Source organism: Triticum urartu, chromosome 6A (assembly GCF_056163025.1).
Source record: "Triticum urartu cultivar PI428250 chromosome 6A, HENAU_Tu73, whole genome shotgun sequence".
Taxonomy (NCBI): domain Eukaryota; kingdom Viridiplantae; phylum Streptophyta; class Magnoliopsida; order Poales; family Poaceae; genus Triticum; species Triticum urartu.
This window is the reverse complement of record NC_141878.1, coordinates 601,266,333-601,284,977: the sequence shown is the minus strand read 5'-3', so window position 1 is coordinate 601,284,977 and position 18,645 is coordinate 601,266,333. Positions and strand designations below refer to the sequence as shown.

At 48.1% G+C, this 18,645-nt stretch overlaps 1 protein-coding gene across 1 annotated transcript; it reads left to right on the top strand.

Moving 5' to 3' along the window:
• The first annotated feature begins 3,955 nt into the window (after nucleotides 1–3,955).
• LOC125531078 (uncharacterized) lies at nucleotides 3,956–8,819 on the top strand. Its single transcript, XM_087531052.1, has 3 exons — nucleotides 3,956–4,015; nucleotides 4,107–4,576; nucleotides 6,938–8,819. The coding sequence occupies exons 1-3, from the start codon at nucleotides 3,956–3,958 to the stop codon at nucleotides 8,085–8,087; spliced, it is 1,680 nt and encodes a 559-aa protein (XP_087387178.1). The 3' UTR covers nucleotides 8,088–8,819.
• Nucleotides 8,820–18,645: the final 9,826 nt, after the last annotated feature.

The following is an 18,645-nucleotide window of genomic DNA, read 5'->3' as shown; positions in this document are numbered from 1 at the left end:
CTTTATAATTGAAGATGATTGAGCAAAACTATTCCCGGTTCTAGACAATAATACTTTATAATTGAAGATGATTGAGCAAAACAGAAGAGATAATTGAAGATGATTGAGCAACACCAACCGGGACCAAAAGGTCCAGACGAACCGGGACCAATGGCCCACATGGCCCGGCCGGCCCCCTGGGCTCACAAACCGGGACCAATGCCCACATTGGTCCCGGTTCTAGACTGAACCGGGACTAATGGGCTGAGCCGGCCTGGACCATAGCCCTGTTTTCTACTAGTGTTATATAAGATCATGTTTGTTTCAGCTTTGATTGGATTCGAATCACCACCAAAGTACACTTTGAGGTGCTTCAACAAATTGCACTAAAAATGACGCAAATCCAGATTTAGCTTCACTGTCATAGCTGATTTGAAATAGCTGTTTGTTTAAGATTCCAGATTCAGTTTCATTGGCAAAACTGGCTTCACTGATAAAGCTGTTTCGAAATGACTGTTTGTTTCAGATTCTAGGTGAAGCTCAAACAAACAGGGCATAAAACGGTCATCCTATAGCATGTCTACTCCGCTGGTGCTAAAATTAGGAATGCCATGTTTTTTTGAGACAATCAGCGAAGTTTTATTAAATTGTCACCAGCTGGGCACGGACGAAAGAGAGGGTTCCGGGGTGACCTAACCAAACATGGCGGCCCTCCCCTAACATCAAAGCATGCTTCGCTAAATTGTGAGCCTCCACATTGGAGCTCCTAAATTCGTGAACAAAATTACAAGAAGTAAAACTACTAGAATGCACTATTATTTCATGTATAATGGCTCCATACTCTGCCCCACTCTTTTGCTTGATGCTATTGATGACCTCCTTGGAGTCTGAGGCTACGTGGATGGACTGAAGCTGTAGATCCTCGGACAGTGCCATTGCCTCCCTCACCGCCAGTGCCTCCAGGGTGGTAGGGTTAATGATCAATCTGAAACCCATCGTTGAAGCTCCCAAGAAAGAGCCATCAGCATCCCTGGCTATAGCGGCGATTGCACCCACCCCGCGCCTTTCTGCTACTGCTGCGTCCACGTTGAGTTTTGACATATTGGCCCGGGGCTTCAACCACTGTTTTGCTCTGTTCACCTAGCCACTAGACCTCGTCGTCACCACCTTGTTTAGATTCTGCCATTCACTTGTGTATCGCTGTATGAACATGTGAGTAGATAAAGGAGATTGGTGAATATCCACATAGACAGCTTTCCTTTTTGCACTCCAGACTGCCCACAAAGTGATGGACATCTTCATGAACTGACCTTGGGTTAGAGCTTCATTCAGGCCAAACAACCATTCTCTTGGTGCATCACACATATATTGGCACATCTTCTGAACCATCTCCTCATCTGAAAGGGCCCAAACACATCGGGCATGAGTGCAGTCAATCATCGTGTGCCTCCATGAGTCCATGGCGCCGCAGAGCTTGCAGGCTGCCGAAACACCCATGTGTCTATGAAGGAGCACATCAGCCGTAGGGATAGAGCTTCTCGCCAAACGCCACAGGAACAACTTGATCTTTGGTGGTAGCGTGACCTTCCATAGCGACAACCACATATTACTTTCATGTCCAGCTCGTGATGATCCCTCCTCCTCATCGATCCATGACTCTCTCGCCATCTTTGTTTGCACAATCAACCGGTACGCTGACCGAATAGAGAAGCCTCCCTTCTTCTCCCCACTCCATGCCCAAAAGTCATCGATATTTCTTGTACAGATAGGTATACTGAGAACAGCTTCAGCATCAATTGGTACAAACACCGACCGGACAAGTGACTCGTTCCATGTGGCAGTTGCAGTGGAGATCAGTTCAGAGACCATATCGGTGGCGTTGGAATCCTTGAGGTAATGGGTATCAACATACCCTGTCTTGGAAGCTAGTTATGGCTCCAGATGCGTGTAGTTTGCCCATTCCCGATTCTGCGTATAATCCCAAGTCTTGCATATCCCGACCGTCCAAGACAGCTCTCCAAATCTGAGACGGCCTCCCACCCAATTCCGCCTCCAGCAACGAGGTCTCCGTGAAGTAAGATGCCTTCAAGATTCTTGCACTCAGGGATTCCGGCTCGGTTAGCACTCTCCAGGCTTGCCTAGTAAGCAAAGCTAGGTTGAAAATCTCCATATCTCGAAACCCAAGACCCCCCAGGTGTTTTGGCCTCGTCATTACATCCCAGGCCACCCAGCTAGGCTTTCTCTTGCCTGCCTTACTCCCCCACCAGAATTGGCGAATGATGGAAGTGGTGTTTTCACAGAGTCCCCGGGGGAGCCTGAAGCATGCCATGGAATAGACTGGCAAAGCTTGTGCTACTACCTTAATGAGTACCTCTTTGCCCGCGGCTGATAGGAGTTTTTGCATCCACCCTTTCACCTTCTCCCAGACTCTGTCCCGGAGATACTTGAAAGTGCCCATCTTGGACTGTCCCACGTCTATTGGCATGCCCAGATAACGATCGCTCAAAGATTCATTCTGGATAGTGAGTGTATTTTTTATGCTCTCCCTCAATGGTTGAGGACACCCTTTGCTAAAGAAGATAGGAGATTTGTTATGATTGATCCTCTGTCCGGAAGCATTGCAGTAAGTATCGAGCAGGTTTGACACCTCAACTGCCCCCTCCACACTTGACTTGAAAAGCAACAGGCTATCATCGGCGAAGAGAAGGTGGTTAACAGCCGGAGCTATGGGTGCCACCTTGATCCCACTGAGTGCTGATGATCGAGAACTGGTTTTTAAGAGGCACGAAAGGCCCTCTGCTGCAATCAAGAAGAGGTAGGGGGAGATCGGATCTCCCTGTCGGATGCCACGAGAAGGAATAAAATTCTCAAGTCTCTCTCCATTAAACCGAACTGAGAATGAAACAGAGCTGATCATCCCCATCAGTGTATCCACCCATTGTTGGTTGAAGCCCAACTTTAACATAATCGCTTGTAGATAGGACCACTCAAGCCTGTCATATGCTTTCATCATGTCTAGCTTCACCGCACAGTAGCTATTAGATTTAGCCTTGCTTCGTTTCATAAAGTGTAAGCATTCGTATGCACAAATGATGTTGTCAGTTATCAACCTGCCCGGAACGAACGCCGACTGTTCCTCTGATATTATGTCTGGTAGAATCACTTTCAGCCTGTTTGAGACAACCTTGGATGCTATTTTGTAAATGACATTGCATAAACTAATAGGGCGGAACTGAGTAATAAGAGTTGGATTGATCACCTTGGGGATGAGAACCAATACCGTGTCATTCACACATTCGGCACTTTCCTCTCCCCGAACAATACTCAGAACTGCCTTAGTGACTTCCTCCCCGCATAGGTCCCAGTGACGCTGATAAAAGTGTGCTGAAAATCCATCCGGTCCTGGCGACTTGGTGGGGAACATCTGGGAAAGCGCTATTTTCACTTCTTCATTTGTATATGGTGCCATAAGCTGTTCATTCATCGCCTCTGTAACCTTGACAGTGACATGTTGTAGAACTTGATCAATACCAGTGACGCCTTCCGAGGTATACAAGTTCTTGTAAAAATCAGCCACCATTCTTTTCAACTCAGCTTGGTCATGTACCAAGACGCCTAGAGAGTTGGCCAACGCTTTGATCATATTCTTTTTCCTCCGCAAGCTAGCTCTCATATGAAAAAATCGCGTATTTTTGTCGCCCGAAGCTAACCACTCTATCCGTGATCGCTGCCTCCACATTAGCTCCTCCTGATGATATAACTCAACCAGTTTTTCACTGATTTTTAGTTCGGCATGCGTCAGCCCCACCCTGGTAGGCTCTCCTCGCAGGCGATGCAACTCAGCATTCAAGTGTTTAATCTCTTTACGAACAGATCCGAAAGTCTCCCTATTCCAGCGACCAAGGTTGTTTGATATTGCTGTCAATTTCTCCCTGAGGCCCTCCATTGTTACTGTTGCTTGCTCCTGAGGAATGCCATGTCTCTGACTATGATGAGTGCAGAGTCATGTTACGGCCTGACGGGCCACGGGAAGTCGGCCCGCTAGGCAGCCCAGCGAGGAGAGCCGTCCGAAGCGTTACTCCATTTTCTTCTTCTAAAAATAAAAAAAAGGTGTTACCCCATTTCAGAGCTTCAGACACACACACCTGAGCTGGGATCCGCCGTCGGGAGGGCATGCCGCGCCGCTCCTCCTCCCCGCCGTCGAGGGCCAGCGGGGCCGCCTCCGCCCGCCGTCGGGCCCCGGCTCCGCGCGCTGTAGGCACCCCCCGCCGTCGGCCGCCTCTGCGCGCCAGTCCCCGCCGTCGGGGGCCAGCGGGGCCGCCTCCGCGCGCTGTTGGCACCCCCCGCCGTCGGGCGCCAGCGGAGATGCCTCCGCGCGTCGTGGGCACCCCCTGCTGCCACTCCCCGCAGCCCAGAGCGTCCCCGCCCGGCGCCGAGGTACGGGTGCTCGTCGGGGCGCGTACTGCAGCCAGCCCGCCTCCCCCGCGTCCGAGCAGCCGCCTCCGTCCCGGCTGCCGAAGAGCGTGGCCGAGCGCCGCCGCCTCGCCAAGTCCCACTCCGAGGCCGTCGACTCCGCCCCGCTCCTCGCCACCGCCAGGTCCCCTTCTAATATTACCTTCTATCCCCCTGTTTCTATTTATTTACATTACAGGCTACAAAACTGTATGAATTTGGCGTTGGTCGATGATGAAATTTCGAATATGAATCACTTTGTTCTGTCATATTAGTCACCTCATAGAGTCAATTTGAGCTTGGGCTTTCTGAAGACCCAGGTTCATTCTTATCTTACATGCAGTTTCAAATATGGAACACTTGGTGCCGGCATGTTAGTCACCTGTACTTCCTGATGATAGAGGGTACACCCAATTTTGTTCTGGGCTTTCTGGGAACCTAGGTGCAATTTGGATTATGGATTATACCTTTTATAATAACTCGAGGCCAGAGGCCTCACTGTTAGTTCTGTAGCTTGCCGCTAGTTAGTCTGGTTACATTAAACCCAAGTACAGTATAAAACTTCTCTGCCAACTATGAAATCTAATGCTGGATTTTGGATCAAGTTGGTTTTGTTTTCTCACTTTGTTTGTATGATGAATTAGGGTCAATGTTTTTGGCCATCGAACCAGAGCTTTATTTATGAGAATCTCTAGAGAGGGGGCTGAAATCGCAAGAGTGCGCCGGCGGCTGTGAGCTGCTGCTGACGCGTAAGGCCCCGATCAGATGGGAATAGTGGATCTGTGGGATTTGGGAACCAACTTGCGATAAATCAAAGGTTCCTGGGTTAGTTGAGATCGGGGGTAGGAAGAGAGAAAGAGCAACTAAATTCTTCTCTTCTTACTTCATTTCCAAGCCATGCACGGCATATATCACGAGCTTCAGTTACAGCGGTACGAAGGACAATGCCATCCTGTCTCCCAAATTTCAGTTACAGCAGCAGAAAGGGTCATCTCAGCCATTGCTCTTCACTCCAGAGGTCCGCTTCCATCCTGACCGTCGTTTAACTGGATTTGAGTAAGTGTCGTCACGGTCTTCTGGCCATTAGCAAGCTGCACCTTGAGCAGAGAGGTCTTTTCATGCAGTAGGCCAAGTTGACTGACCATAACTTGATCCACGAAGCTGTTAGTGCCGCAAGAGTCCATGAAGCTGTTAGCAAGCGGGTACACAGACTATCCGGGGCCTTGATTAAACACCATGATTGTCGAGAAGCTATGAGGTCCCGGAAACCCACACCTAGGGCTGGAATTCGAGCCGACGCTCGACTCGCTAGAGCTCGTTTCGTTAACGAGCTAGCTCGACTCGACTCGTTATTATAACGAGCTCAAATTCAAGATTGGCTCGACTCATATAACTCGCGAGCTGGCTCGTTCAGCTTGTTAAGCTCGTTAAAGATATGAACATAAAACCCTTAAATATTATAAAAATGATTATGTATATATTAAACATATATATCACTAACAATAGTAATTTCCTTGTAATGCATAAGTCTTCTAGGCGGTTGGGCCTTCAATGGCTAGGCCTTGTGTTGTGCCCCTAGGACATAGGGTGCTGAGTGGCTGATCTTTTTTTGTATTGGGAGTGGCTGATCTTTTGTACCGAGCCTAACGAGTTACACGAGTACTCGTGAGATTGGCTCGTTTAACTTGGTCTATAAACGATCTTAAACTAAAGCTTGGCTCGACTCGTTATTCTTCGAGTTCGAGTCGATTCGAACCGAGTCACGAGCTACTCGTTTAGCTCATGAGCTTCGAGCTTTTTTTCCAGCCCTACCCACACCTCCTTGACTCTTAGACACAATCATCTTCTCCCAGGAAATCCAATGAATCTTCCTTGTATTCTCCTCATTGCCCCACTAGAAATTCCGTATAATTTGCATTAAGTCATCACACATCCCTGCCGAGAACTTGAAAATGCCCATTGCATACGTTGGAAGGGCCTGTAACACATATGTTAGATAGCTTTCAGTAAACTATCAAGTACGTGTAAATTCCATTTATATGTTATATAACTTATGATTATGTATAAGTTCCATGCAATTTGATTTATACTTATATTGACTTTGCAATTTGATTGCTGATGGATAGAGGGAATGCATGTGAAACATGTAAACATGGTTTGCCATGTCAGAATTTGTAAAATCTGGGGGAGGGGATAATGTTGAAAAAAGCAGATCAAAATTGTTCACATGCATGTATTCCAATGAAGATCATTAAGCTATAAGCTTAGTGTTTGAGATTCTTGTCAAAATTACACTAAATAAGTTCAAAAGGAGTGCATATCCTTTTGAATATGCACTATCGAAGTTCCCATTCAAAAAAAGTGCTAATTCTTTTGAATATGCACTCCACACCTGTCAAAATTACGCTAAAGAAATTCATATCGGATTTTCATATTATACTAAGAAGTGCATATCCTTCTGAATATGTTCATGACAAGTTCACTCACCTTTGAATGGCTATTTCAGGTACAACCTTGGTCCGCCATGTCTGCCGCTTCATATACAGATTCTCCCAGACGACCTCCTTGTGGAGATTCTCATGCGCCTTCCGCCTGAGCCCATCAATCTCTTCTGTGCTTCCCATGTCTGCAAGCACTGGCGCAGCCTCATCCACGACGCCCGCTTCCTCTTCCGCTTCCACGAGTTCCACCGGGGGACTCCTCCCGTGCTCGGCTTCTTCAGCAACCAGCCATCGCTTCCGTTCTACCAGCCATCGCTTCCGTTCTTCTTTTCCATCACCAACACCTTCGCGGGCTCCGCTGTTGGCAAGATTGACCACGACTATTTGTCGGTCTTGGACTGTCGCCACGGTCGTGCCCTCCTGGAATGTAAGTGCTGCAATGAGCTGCTCGTCTTGGACCTTGTGACCGGTGACACGATCTGGCTGCCGTATCCCACGCAGCTCCCCAAGCAGGCCACATACAATGGCGCGGTTCTCTGCGTTGCTGGCCACGACAACTGTCATTCGTGCCCGGTCCTTGTGGTGCTAGTGTTCAGTAACAAGGTTGATTTCATCACCGCGGGCTGCGTGTACTCGTCCGAGACTGGCGTCTGGGGTGAGGTCACTTCGATTCATATACCTGATTCATTTGTCGTCCCATTGCCGACGGTTCTGGTTGGAAACACACTGTACTGGCTGTTGGACAACGATCGCATCATTCAGTTTGATTTGGATAAGCATAGATTGGATTTAATTGAGGAGGTGCCACATAGCTACTGGAAGCAGGTTATCATCATGCGCGCGGAGGATGGAGTTGTTGGTTTTGCTGGGGTTGATGATTCGAGTCTCCATTTGTGGTCAAGGGTAGGTAGCATTGATGGGGGGGTACCATGGACACGTCGCATCATTGACTTGGAAGAGCTTCTTGGGCCGGAAACATCGCTTTGTCATCCGTTGCTTGTTGGCTATGCGGAAGATGCTGATGTGATCTTCATTGGTGTGTATACTAGCCTCTACATGATCCATCTCAAGTCCATGATGAAGCGTGAGCCTCTGCAAAATGAAGTTTATATTGGTGGGCCCATTTTTCCTTACACAAGATTCTACTCTCCAGGTATTGCCATTTTTTTAGAGAGGAGGCGCTTGCCCGCAGTGGCGGAGCCAGCTCAAGTTTAGAGCCGGGGCAAGATCTAAGTGCTGCCAAATTACTTAGTTTCTGCCCAAACAAACTTCCACTTCACCCAATTTTCTCTACTAGAGCTTCATGGACTTGCACCAAGGGAGCCCGGGCAAGTGCCCCAGCTCGCCGGGTGCTGTCACCGCCACTGCTTGCCCGGCCATAAGAATGAGGCCCTTACGAGTACACATAGTCAGCAAAGAACAAAGTTATGCAAAGCAAAAACAGGGCTACAAGGCACGAAGGCCCAAACAGCGACTCGTCAGCCCCTTCCAAAGCTGCAATAGAATGACCAATTTATACACAACATCAGCCGGATGTTTAAAGAAAATTCTCTTAATGGTAGCTTTGTTCCTCGTAGTCCAAAGAGACCAAGCAAGTGCCCCAACGCCAAGCCAAGCAAGCTTACGCTCGTGGGCATTGCTAGCCATGATGAGCCCATACAGTTCGGCGAAACCACTCGGGTTCCAAGTACATCCAGTCGCCTCTCTAAGTGAGCTCTACACCATCCGCGCCACAATGCATCGGAAGATTATGTGGCCGCTAGATTCCTCTTCTCTGCACCAGACACACATGCCATCACCCGGGCTGTGTCTTTTGTGTACCTGGTCACCGCTGGGAATATAGATTCCTCTTCTCTGCACCAGACACACATGCCATCACCCGGGCTGTGTCTTTTGTGTACCTGGTCACCGCTGGGAATACGGTTCCTAGCCAGCTGCCATAAGAAGATTTTAATTTTTGCTGGCATTCTAGCTTTTCATAGCGAACGCAGGTCATAAACTGTGTGTGTGTGGGGGGGGGGGGGGGGGGGGGCTTTGAAGATTTCCTTATACAGGGAGCCGGACGAAAAGCCTCCCGATGGCTCTAGCCTCCACGTGACCTCGTCGCGCTCAGCAGAAAAACGCACCGAGGCCCGGGCCTCCCGAAGAGCCTCCCATTCTGGGGCTTCGCGAGGCCCAATGGGTCTTTGGAAAGAAGGCCGTAGGCGCCCATTAAACCGCGTATCTGCGACGCGTGCCTCCTGCTGACCCGCAATTGCAAAGAGGTTGGGATATGTCAGATCAAGCGATCGCTCACCACACCAAACATCTTTCCAAAAAAGCGTCAAATCTCCGTTATGCACAACAAATCTCGTCCCTAGTCGCAATAGAGGTTGAACCTTGCGGATATCATTCGCAAACTGCGACCGTCTACCTCGCGGCCGGAAGGTCACCCCATCGGCCTCAAGATATTTAGTCTTGAATATAGAGAGCCAGAGACCCCCTTGTCCGGTCAAGATTTTCCACGCCCACTTTGTCATAAGGCACCAGTTCATAACTCTGGAGTTAATGATCCCTAAACCACCCACCTCTTTAGGAGAAGCAATCGCATCCCACTTAACCATATGGTACCATTGTTTTCCATTTTCCTTAGCCCAAAAGAATCTGGACCGGATCTTATCAAGTTTCTCATGGGTCCCATTGTGCAGTAGATAAAAACCCATGACAAACATAGGAATGTTTGTCAGGCAATCGTTGATAAGCACTAGCCGGCCACCCGAGGCTAGTAGCTTGCCTTGCCACGGTTCCACTCTTTTAGTCGCCTTTTCCACCATAGGCTCAAAATCAGCCATGGACAGAGCCCGATCCGAGATGGGCATGCCCAAGTACTTGAAGGGAATAGATCCCAACTCACAATTCATCATGTGGGCTGCTCTAAGCTGAGACTCCAAGTCACCTCCCGTGACAAAGGCCTCACTCTTATCGAAGTTTATCTTAAGTCCCCGACATGGCCTCAAAGCACATGAGGAGAAACTTAAGATTAGCAATCGCCTCTTCCGAGTTCTTGATAAGGATGAGGGTATCGTCAGCATATTGAAGGTGGCAAAGCCCCCCAGGTACCACCCTTTCCGCAACACCCGAGATGTGGCCAGCGGCTTTGGCGCTGTCCAGAACCGAAGCCAACGCATCCGAGACAATATTAAACAGAAGGGGAGATATCGGGTCACCCTATCGCAGTCCCCTTCCGTTGCGGAAATACGGGCCAATCGATCCATTAATGTTGATCGCAGTTTGTCCACCCCTCACGATTTGCCGCATCCAACTCACCCATTGCGGGTCAAAGTTCTTCTTGTGTAGCACCTCCTCAATGAAATCCCACCGGACCCGGTCATAGGCTTTCTCAAAATCGAGCTTAAGGATGAACACCTCTTCCTTGGAATTCTTGATTTCGTGGAGCACCTCATGGAGCACCGCAATCCCATCCAGGATGCCCCGCCCTTTAATAAAGGTAGTTTGCAGATTATCAATAATCTTGTCTGCCATCGGAGCAATGCGGGAGGCAAAACCCTTAGCAATCAGCCTGAAGCTGACATTGATGAGCGTGAGAGGACGGAACTGCCTAATTTGGTCTGCACCCGGCACCTTCGGGATCAAAGCCAACACCCCATAGTTTAGGCGTTTAATATCTATTCGGCCCCTGGTGAATTCATTCACAAGGTGAACGAACTATGGTCCCACAATATTCCAAAACCTCTTATAGAAGATGACCGGGAAACCATCAGGCCCGGGCGCCGTGTTCACTCTCATCTGATTTAGGTTCTCAGTGATCTCATCAAGTGTGAAAGGTCTAGTAAGGATGGAGTTATCAGCTTCAGAGACCAATCGCTCATTATCCCAGATCGAGTCTTGAAGGGATGCTGACCCCACCCCAGAAGAGCCCAAAAGCTCCCGGTAAAACGCATAGATATGGGATTGAAGGGCGCCTTCGTCAGTTATGGTACGGTCTCCATCTCGAAGAACACGTATCATACATCTCCTGCGTCGACCATTTGCCACAGCATGAAAGAATTGGGTACTCGCGTCCCCCTTGAGTACCCAATTTTTCTGGCCCCTCTGCTTCCAATACATCTCCTCGCAGGTCAATATGAATATCATCTCATCCTCAACCGCATACCTTCTCGCCCATTCATCTTGAGATAGGCCGATCAAATCTGCCTTGGTGTCCAAGGCCGATACTTCGCTCATCAAAGCCTCTTTTCTAGCTTTCAATTGGCTACCCACGTTCGCGCCCCAACCACGGAGATGTCGACGAGTCAAACACACACAATGTTGCCAAACGTCCATAGCATCACATAAAGGGCCGGACCGATGCGGGGGACGCTCCCTAGCCTCTATCCAAATCAAAGAAACCCGCTGCACAAAACCCGGTTGAAGGAGCCACTGCTCTCAAAAAAGAAGCGCTTGGTGGCACGGTGGGGGGCTTCTCCCGAGTTGAGGATAAGAGGGCAATGATCAGAGCCCAACCTTGGCTCCGCCACGAGCGAACATCCCGCAAATTTGGTATCCCAGTCGGTGGAAACAAAGACCCGGTCTAGCACGCATCTAATCGGATCGTCCTGATTATTACACCAAGTAAATCGAGGCCCCACCCTAGGCAGCTCAATGAGGTCCAGGTCAGCCACCCAATCATTGAAGGTATCTACCAGCCTGTGGTCTAAGATAACACCGTTGCTCTTGTCTATCGCACCCCTCAAGAGATTGAAATCCCCACCTATGACAATAGGCCCTGGGGAAGCCGAGATCTTAACATATAGTTCCCGAAGGAAATCAATCGAGCGATCGTGGTCCGCAGGGCCATACACCACAACAAGCTCCCATCTAAAATCGTTATTTCTCTGAATAACGTCCGCTGCAAGGAAGAAGGATCCATGCGTAAAACCCACCACCTCAAAACTTTCTGTCTTCACCCCCAAAAGGATCCCACCAGACCGGCCCGAGGCCGGCAGCCATTCCCAACGGAAGTTGGACGCGCCACCTATGGCGTCAAGCTCATATGGTTCGAAGGAGGACCGAATGGTTTCCTAGAGGCCCACGAAGTCAAGATTTTGGTCACGGATGTATTCAATAAGTTGTCGCCGTCTATCGCGTTAACCAAAACCCCTCATGTTCCAAATTAGGCCTTTCATTGCGAGCCCGTGGGGGATCGGGCCCCTGCCCCATCAAAGTTCTCCTCTCTGGCAGGAGCAGCCGATCGACCTCTCCCACGGCCACGGCCACGCCCTGAGCCACGGCCACGCGAAGGTCTAGGAGCCGCAGAAGCCGTATCCAGACCTGCCGACGCTGCATTCTCCCTTGCAGCATCAGCAGCGGAAGCAGCACGCAGCTCAGCCGCCACGGTCCGAGCAATGTGTTGGCGAGCCTTCGCCTCGGCAACCGAGGCCTGAACCAGCTCCTGAGCCCGTATGCTATCAAGCACCTCAAGAGGGGTAGAAGTTTCTGAACCCAGGTATTGCCATTGCTTGTTTTCGATGTTGCATAGTTCCATTTCTTCTTCCAAACTGATGTTTTGATGAGTTATTTCAATCTTGTATTACATGTGATACCTTAACGATGCTTAATCTTGCAGTAAAAGCTCTTGGCGCCTACTGCCTGGCCGCAGAGCCATCTTCTTTCTTGGCGGCGCCCTCCCTCGCCTGCTCGGTGTCACGGATGCCGGGCTCGCGCTCCACTTTGGCAGGGGAGAGACCACGTAGACGTCATGCTCTCCAACCTGCAGGAGAACGCGGTCCATGGCGATGAACGTGAGGACGGCATGCTCGAGATTGTCCTGTTTTCTCAGCACACACCATTGGTTTCAACCCAAGCCAGGGACTGCATGGCTGACACTTAAGTCTGAAACTGCGTGGCTTTAATTCTAATACTAGAATGAAATGTATTAGGAGCAGTTCTTGGACCGGTTAGAATGCAGCTCCTAAATGAAAATGGACTGTGAGTGCTCTGCTTCCTCTGCTTCGGCTGCACCTTGTTACGGTGTACATTCTCCCGCTGAGAAGTTTCATCTTCTTCCCCGGTTTGCCGTAGCACCGCGCTGCGCCACCGCCGACCCCCCTGAGCCCTCCCCCCTGTCATGCGCCTCGCCGCCTCTGACTTCTACGATCTTGGACATTGGTCCTCGAGGTACGACTGTTCTCTGCTGTCCAGGCAACTAATCCTACCCTAATCTAACCTCCAGGAAATTTGGGCGTGCAGCTAAAGGTTGCGAGGTTGAGTACTCATGGCTGACTTTGGCACTTTGCATATCTGTAGAGCCCCAAAATGTGAGCTGCATTTAGATACTGGATTCCAGTGTTCTTCTGGCTTCATATTTTCATATCAATGTGGTTGGTTTCAGTTTTCTCAACCAGCATGTATTTGGGTGGCATTCAATGCACCAATATACCTATTAGGCGTGTATGTTAATTTGTTTCGGCATATCGTTTTTTCGGGTAAGCTGACAGTATAAATTTTTCTTTCTTCTTTTAGCCCAGACGTGTTCTCTTTTTCACGGATTACAGTATAAATTGTTATATTAATTATGAAACAAATATATATATATATCTAGTATCAAGGGGATGTAGCTCAAATGGTAGAGCATTTAAGACGCATCTTGAAAGGCAGGGGGATCGATACCTCCCATCTCCACTTTTTTAAGTTTTAGATTGATTTTGGAGGTCGACCGATTTGATTTTTCACAAAAGTTTTAGATTGATTTTGGAGGTCGATCGATTTGATTTTTCACAAAAGCTATAGGCTGCGTGATTGCTGCATGGGCTGCAAATTGGAAGGCACTTACGCGGGCCATGCATTGGAAACTCTCCCCTGGCCCATCTAATGGAAACTCCCTCGAGCTACGGGTATATATTATGGGAAAAGCTCTCCTTCACCCGACCGATGACTTGCGCCGCTCCGCCGGCTCCGCGTCCGTCGGATTGTCTGTTGATCGGACGGACGACAACCTCCCCGCTTTCGCGTGACGCGCGTGCGTTTCTGAAACAGAGTCATTGTTTCAATATAGTTATTCTTGCAATTGACCATCTCTTCTGTCGACTCTATCAACTGACCATCTCTATCGACTGAGAGGGCTAGGGTATGCGGCTGGATTCGTGAGGGGAGGGCGGCGGCGTGGGGTGGCGCAGAGCGTTGGGCGGCGGCGGCGGGTGGTTGCGGGCAGCGCGGGGCGTTGGGCGGCGGGGGCGGCGGCGCAGGGCGTTGGGCGGGGCGGCGGCGCAGATCCTCCGTGGTGGCGACGACGACGACGGGTTCGGCGGTGGCTGACAGGTATGGATCGGGCAACCCTCCCCCTCCCCCCGAACAAGATGCTCCCATCTCGTCGGCTCCACCCAGGCTGCTGTTCGTCCCGCCCACCGCGTGATGCATTTCCGCCGTGATCTATTACTGCTCGATGTCGGGCCCCAACTTGCAATAATTGATTTTGTGTTCCCTGTTTGATTGCTTGAGCATGCATTTTCCCAAAGGAACGAAATAGTGTCAAAATTATAGAACATACGTATGGTTTTGCATTGGATATGTGTGTTTTAGGTTGCTGAAATGTTAGCTCAGTTTATTGCTGCTACAAATTAGCAGACGTGCTCTCACCTAGTCAAATAATGCAGCTGACCAACAAGCGAGCTGACTATAACATCTCTCAAGCTTAAATTCAGACAACCCTTTCAAGCTGGACTGAAACTTCTAAAACAGAATTCAGAGCCACCAACTTGTTGCAGAATTCAGACACCCCTTTTGAAGCTTAAATTCAGTTAACACTAATAGTAAAACAAAAAGTGTCTAAAACAGAATTCAGAGCCTGATCAACTAGTTGCGGAAACCATTGCATTTTCGCGAAATGCATGATTAACAGCCCTTCGTTGGACTGAAACTCAAAGCAGCCAACTCGCATAGTTGTGAAAACTCATAGGTGTGTTTCTGAATTTCTGAAGCGTGCAATTTCTATAGGATCCCCTTGTTTCATTTTTCTGAAGCTACTGTTCCAATACTCACGCAGTTATCCATTTTGTTTTTTCAGAGGAACATATATGTAATTTCTATTTAGTTCAAATCTTCTGTAGCTAATGCAGTTATCCAGTTTGTAGTTTCAGAGAAACATATATGTAATTTCAGAAACAGTAGCTTTTTTTAGAGAAACTTACGTTTCTGAAACTAGTTAGTAGGTTATGTCTATAGCTTATGTTTGTGAAACTACAGGAATGTTTGTACTGCTAGCTTATAGCACAGGGAACTCAGTTTTTGCTTCTGAAACTACATATATCTTTTCTCTGAAATTTTAGCTACTGTTCCAATACATTTCCATGAATTTTTAGCTCATGTTTATCTGAAATTAGTTGGATTAGCTAATGTTCTTTCAAACCTTGTTTTGCAGCATGCCTATCTTCCAAACTCGTTGGTCGGCAAAGCGGCTGCGTGAAATAGCCAATGAAATCAAAGGGGAAAAGAGAGATGTAATAAGCAAGTCCAGCTTCGGGGATTTGCTGTTTATATCTCCTTTGGTCCCTCCTCCTGAAGAGCTTCTTGATTTCATTGTTATGAACATTGACCCTAAGAATCGTGTGCTGAAGTATGTAATCTTCGCTTTTTTTGTATTTCTTTTCTGTTGCATAACACCTTTTGTTTTCTTTATTCTCGCAACATCTACTGATTTTTTTTGTGAATTGCAGGATTAATGACCACAAGTAGATCCACTTTTCAAAAGACATGGTTAAGAAGATATTCAATGTACCATCTGGTAGCAGACCGATAGAGTTTGGGAAGAGGGGCAAAGCTGATTTCCGTGAAGTTTATCTGGGCGGCGGGGATAGGGCTCCGATAGCCACCGCAGTTTCCGTCTTATCAAAAGCAGATGATGATGACACCATCGAGAGGTCATGGGTATTACTGTGCCTCGCTTTGGTCCTAGCTCCTGGGACAGGAAACATGGTCCCCCTAGATTATCTTTACACCCTACGAGATATGAGTATGGTCCATGAGTTCGAGTGGGATGAGCATATCCTGTGTGATGTGATGAGAGAAGTTAAAAAATACCAAGATAAGAGGAATGAGGGTAGAGGGAAATTTCTCATCGGTGGATGTATACCAATGCTTCCGGTACACCCCCTTTGATTCATGTAACATCCCACTCCTTTTATCCGCAACAACAAATCTTTTTCTTGAGGCGCTGATGTTTTCTTTTCTTTTTTGTGTTTTTTTGCGGATAATTTACATGGACCATCTTGATGTGCCAAGAGGATGCTTAGTTGATCACACCATCAACTACTCGCTTCCTAGAGCTTGTTTTGTACAGGAAAGGGACTTTTATGCTGTTGTCGCAGTGGACACCCTGGATGATGGGTTTGGGAAGCGTCCAGTAAGTGATTGAAACTGAAAGACTTTGTTTTTTTATATAGAAGACGTTTGTCTGTTGCAATTCTTAACTATTTTCTCGTCTTTGTAATGCAGTTCAGGACCAGTACACCGTACGCAGTAGTTGAGTTCATGTCATATATAGATCAGCATTACCAAGGAGCTGCCAGTGAACATGTCACAGAGGAATTGCCAGAAATCAGCGACCAAGGGGGTGCTGTTGGGGGCGCAACACACACTCCAGATGTTCCTGAGAGCTCCCACATGCAAGAAAATGTACATGTGGGAGCAGATGCGGGTTCTCAAAGCCCACCTCACGCTGGCACAGGGGGCACCAATGGGAGCGCGGAGCATGTGCATGAGCCGCCTCCATCTAACATGGAGAGTGGTGACGACGTGTGCGGCTCTTTGGAGGAGTGGCTCCATGCATTGCCAACAATCAAGGAGTTAGAGGTGGTTTTTTTTCTCGCAACTCATTTTTTCCTTTTTCCTTTTTCATATTTTTTGCATCTTCATTTCACTGGCATGTTACAAACTACTGTCCCTACCAATCTAATGCCATTGTTTCCGTGCATCGCAGTTGCCCCCACAGATGCAAGTCATATTTAATAAGCACAAAGAGCTCTATGCCAGAGAACTTAATGTTGCATTCAGCTCATTTGGGAGGGTCTTGCAAGGCATGTACTGCAAGCGAATGGGCCTAATGTTGTCTGAGGCACACAAAGCTGAGTGCAACATTCATGGACAGAGAGCCGAAGGTGAAGGCATCACTTTCAGTGTACCAGGGGGGTCTTCTGCTGCAGGCATGTCTGATGGGACTGCAACTGAACCTTTTGCGCAACAGCCCAAGCATCCGGAGCAGCCCAACATTCATCCTGTCACTGTACCGCCTCCGCAACAGCCCAAGCAACCAGCCACTGCCACTGTACCATCTCCGCAACAGCCCAAGCAACCAGCCACTATCACTGTATCATCTCCGCAACAGCCCAAGCAACCAGCCACTGCCACTCTACCATCTCCGCAACAGCCCAAGCAACCAGCCACTGCCCCTCTACCATCTCCGCAATAGCCCAAGCAACTAGCAGTGGAAGTAGGTCAAAACAACGGCAATGATCAGAGCAATGGCAGTGGAGAAGACTCAGGCAGCAAGGTAAACGTCACTAAATTTAAGCCTCCTCGCAGCCCAAGCTTCGCACATGTGAATCTGACGAGGAGGCCAGGCACGCTTGAAGACGGACCTTCTTTTGGATTGTTTGAACCGGGGAGTGATGATGATCTACTATTTCAGGAGTTTCCTCAAGTTCGTACATCCCCTGCAAAAACTTCTGTTGCAGATTTGGACTCCTTCTTGTCGATCCGTACGAGGAGCCCTTTGTTTGGTGAATCTCCGGCTACCTCAGCTGGGCCAGTTTATGATGTGACTCCCATCGCAACACGTCCTCCAATTTCGACAGGCCCTGTAGGTTATTGCACTCATCTCTCCCCAACTACTTTGTGCTCCAACCCATGTTTTGTTTTGTTTACAGAAACTTAGCACTTCCATGCTCCAAACCATTATTTTTTCTCATATTGTTTCTGTTTTCTTTTTCTTTTTCAATTGTGGGGCAGAAGCAGGAGTAGCTGAGACAAGAGAGGAGGTGGTGATTGAAGTGAGCAGAGGGGGAAAACGTGATGCGAAGAAGCCCACACACAAGAGAGTTGCAAAATTGCCAGAAAACGCACCGAAGCTGAAGATGATGAAGAAGATCAAAGTTAATACTTCCGATGATGCCATATACAAGCAATACTGTTGCACAAATTACCACATAAAGGACCCTCCAGAAGGCGAAGCCTTGTAAGTGTGTTTTAGCCCTTTTTTGTGTTGATAAATTGTTCGTTCCATCCACTTGTTTGCCACTAACCGAGCCACTGTTTTTTTGCAACATGCAGACCTCCATTCATTAGGATAGGTGGGTTTGATGTTTCTTTCAAGCATTTCAGCAACGGGCTAAAAAAGTGAGCACATTTGAAGAATGAGGTCATGTCACTTTATGTTGAAAGCTTCAACATCGAGCAAATGTATAGCAAAAGCAAACCTAGGAAGTTTGCGTTCTCACCGCATACAGCCGTGAGTCAACTATGCATTTTTTATTTTTCACAATAGAGTTTATGCCCACAACTTCCATATCTTTCTAACCAATACCTTCTTCTTTCTATTAGTCCAAGATTGCCATGGACCCAAGCTCATTTTAGACACGTTCTTGCAGTGAAGATCTTGAGAGGGTCTGTGAAAGAAACAACATCATGAAATTTGATCAAGTAAAAAACTTTTTGTTCTTTCATCAAAGCTATCCTAGCGCAACATGCTCTGTTTTTCTGAAGTTATTTTTTGTTTCTTACTTTTGCAGTTGTTCTTCACCAT

Bases quoted from the DNA above. Each gene is read 5' to 3' on its own strand.
- LOC125531078 (XM_087531052.1), top strand. From the start codon at position 3,956: ATGTCTCTGACTATGATGAGTGCAGAGTCATGTTACGGCCTGACGGGC. The intron at 4,016-4,106 runs GCCCGCTAGGCA...ACCCCATTTCAG, and splicing joins TGACGGGCCACGGGAAGTCG to AGCTTCAGACACACACACCT. The intron at 4,577-6,937 runs GTCCCCTTCTAA...TGGCTATTTCAG, and splicing joins CCGCTCCTCGCCACCGCCAG to GTACAACCTTGGTCCGCCAT.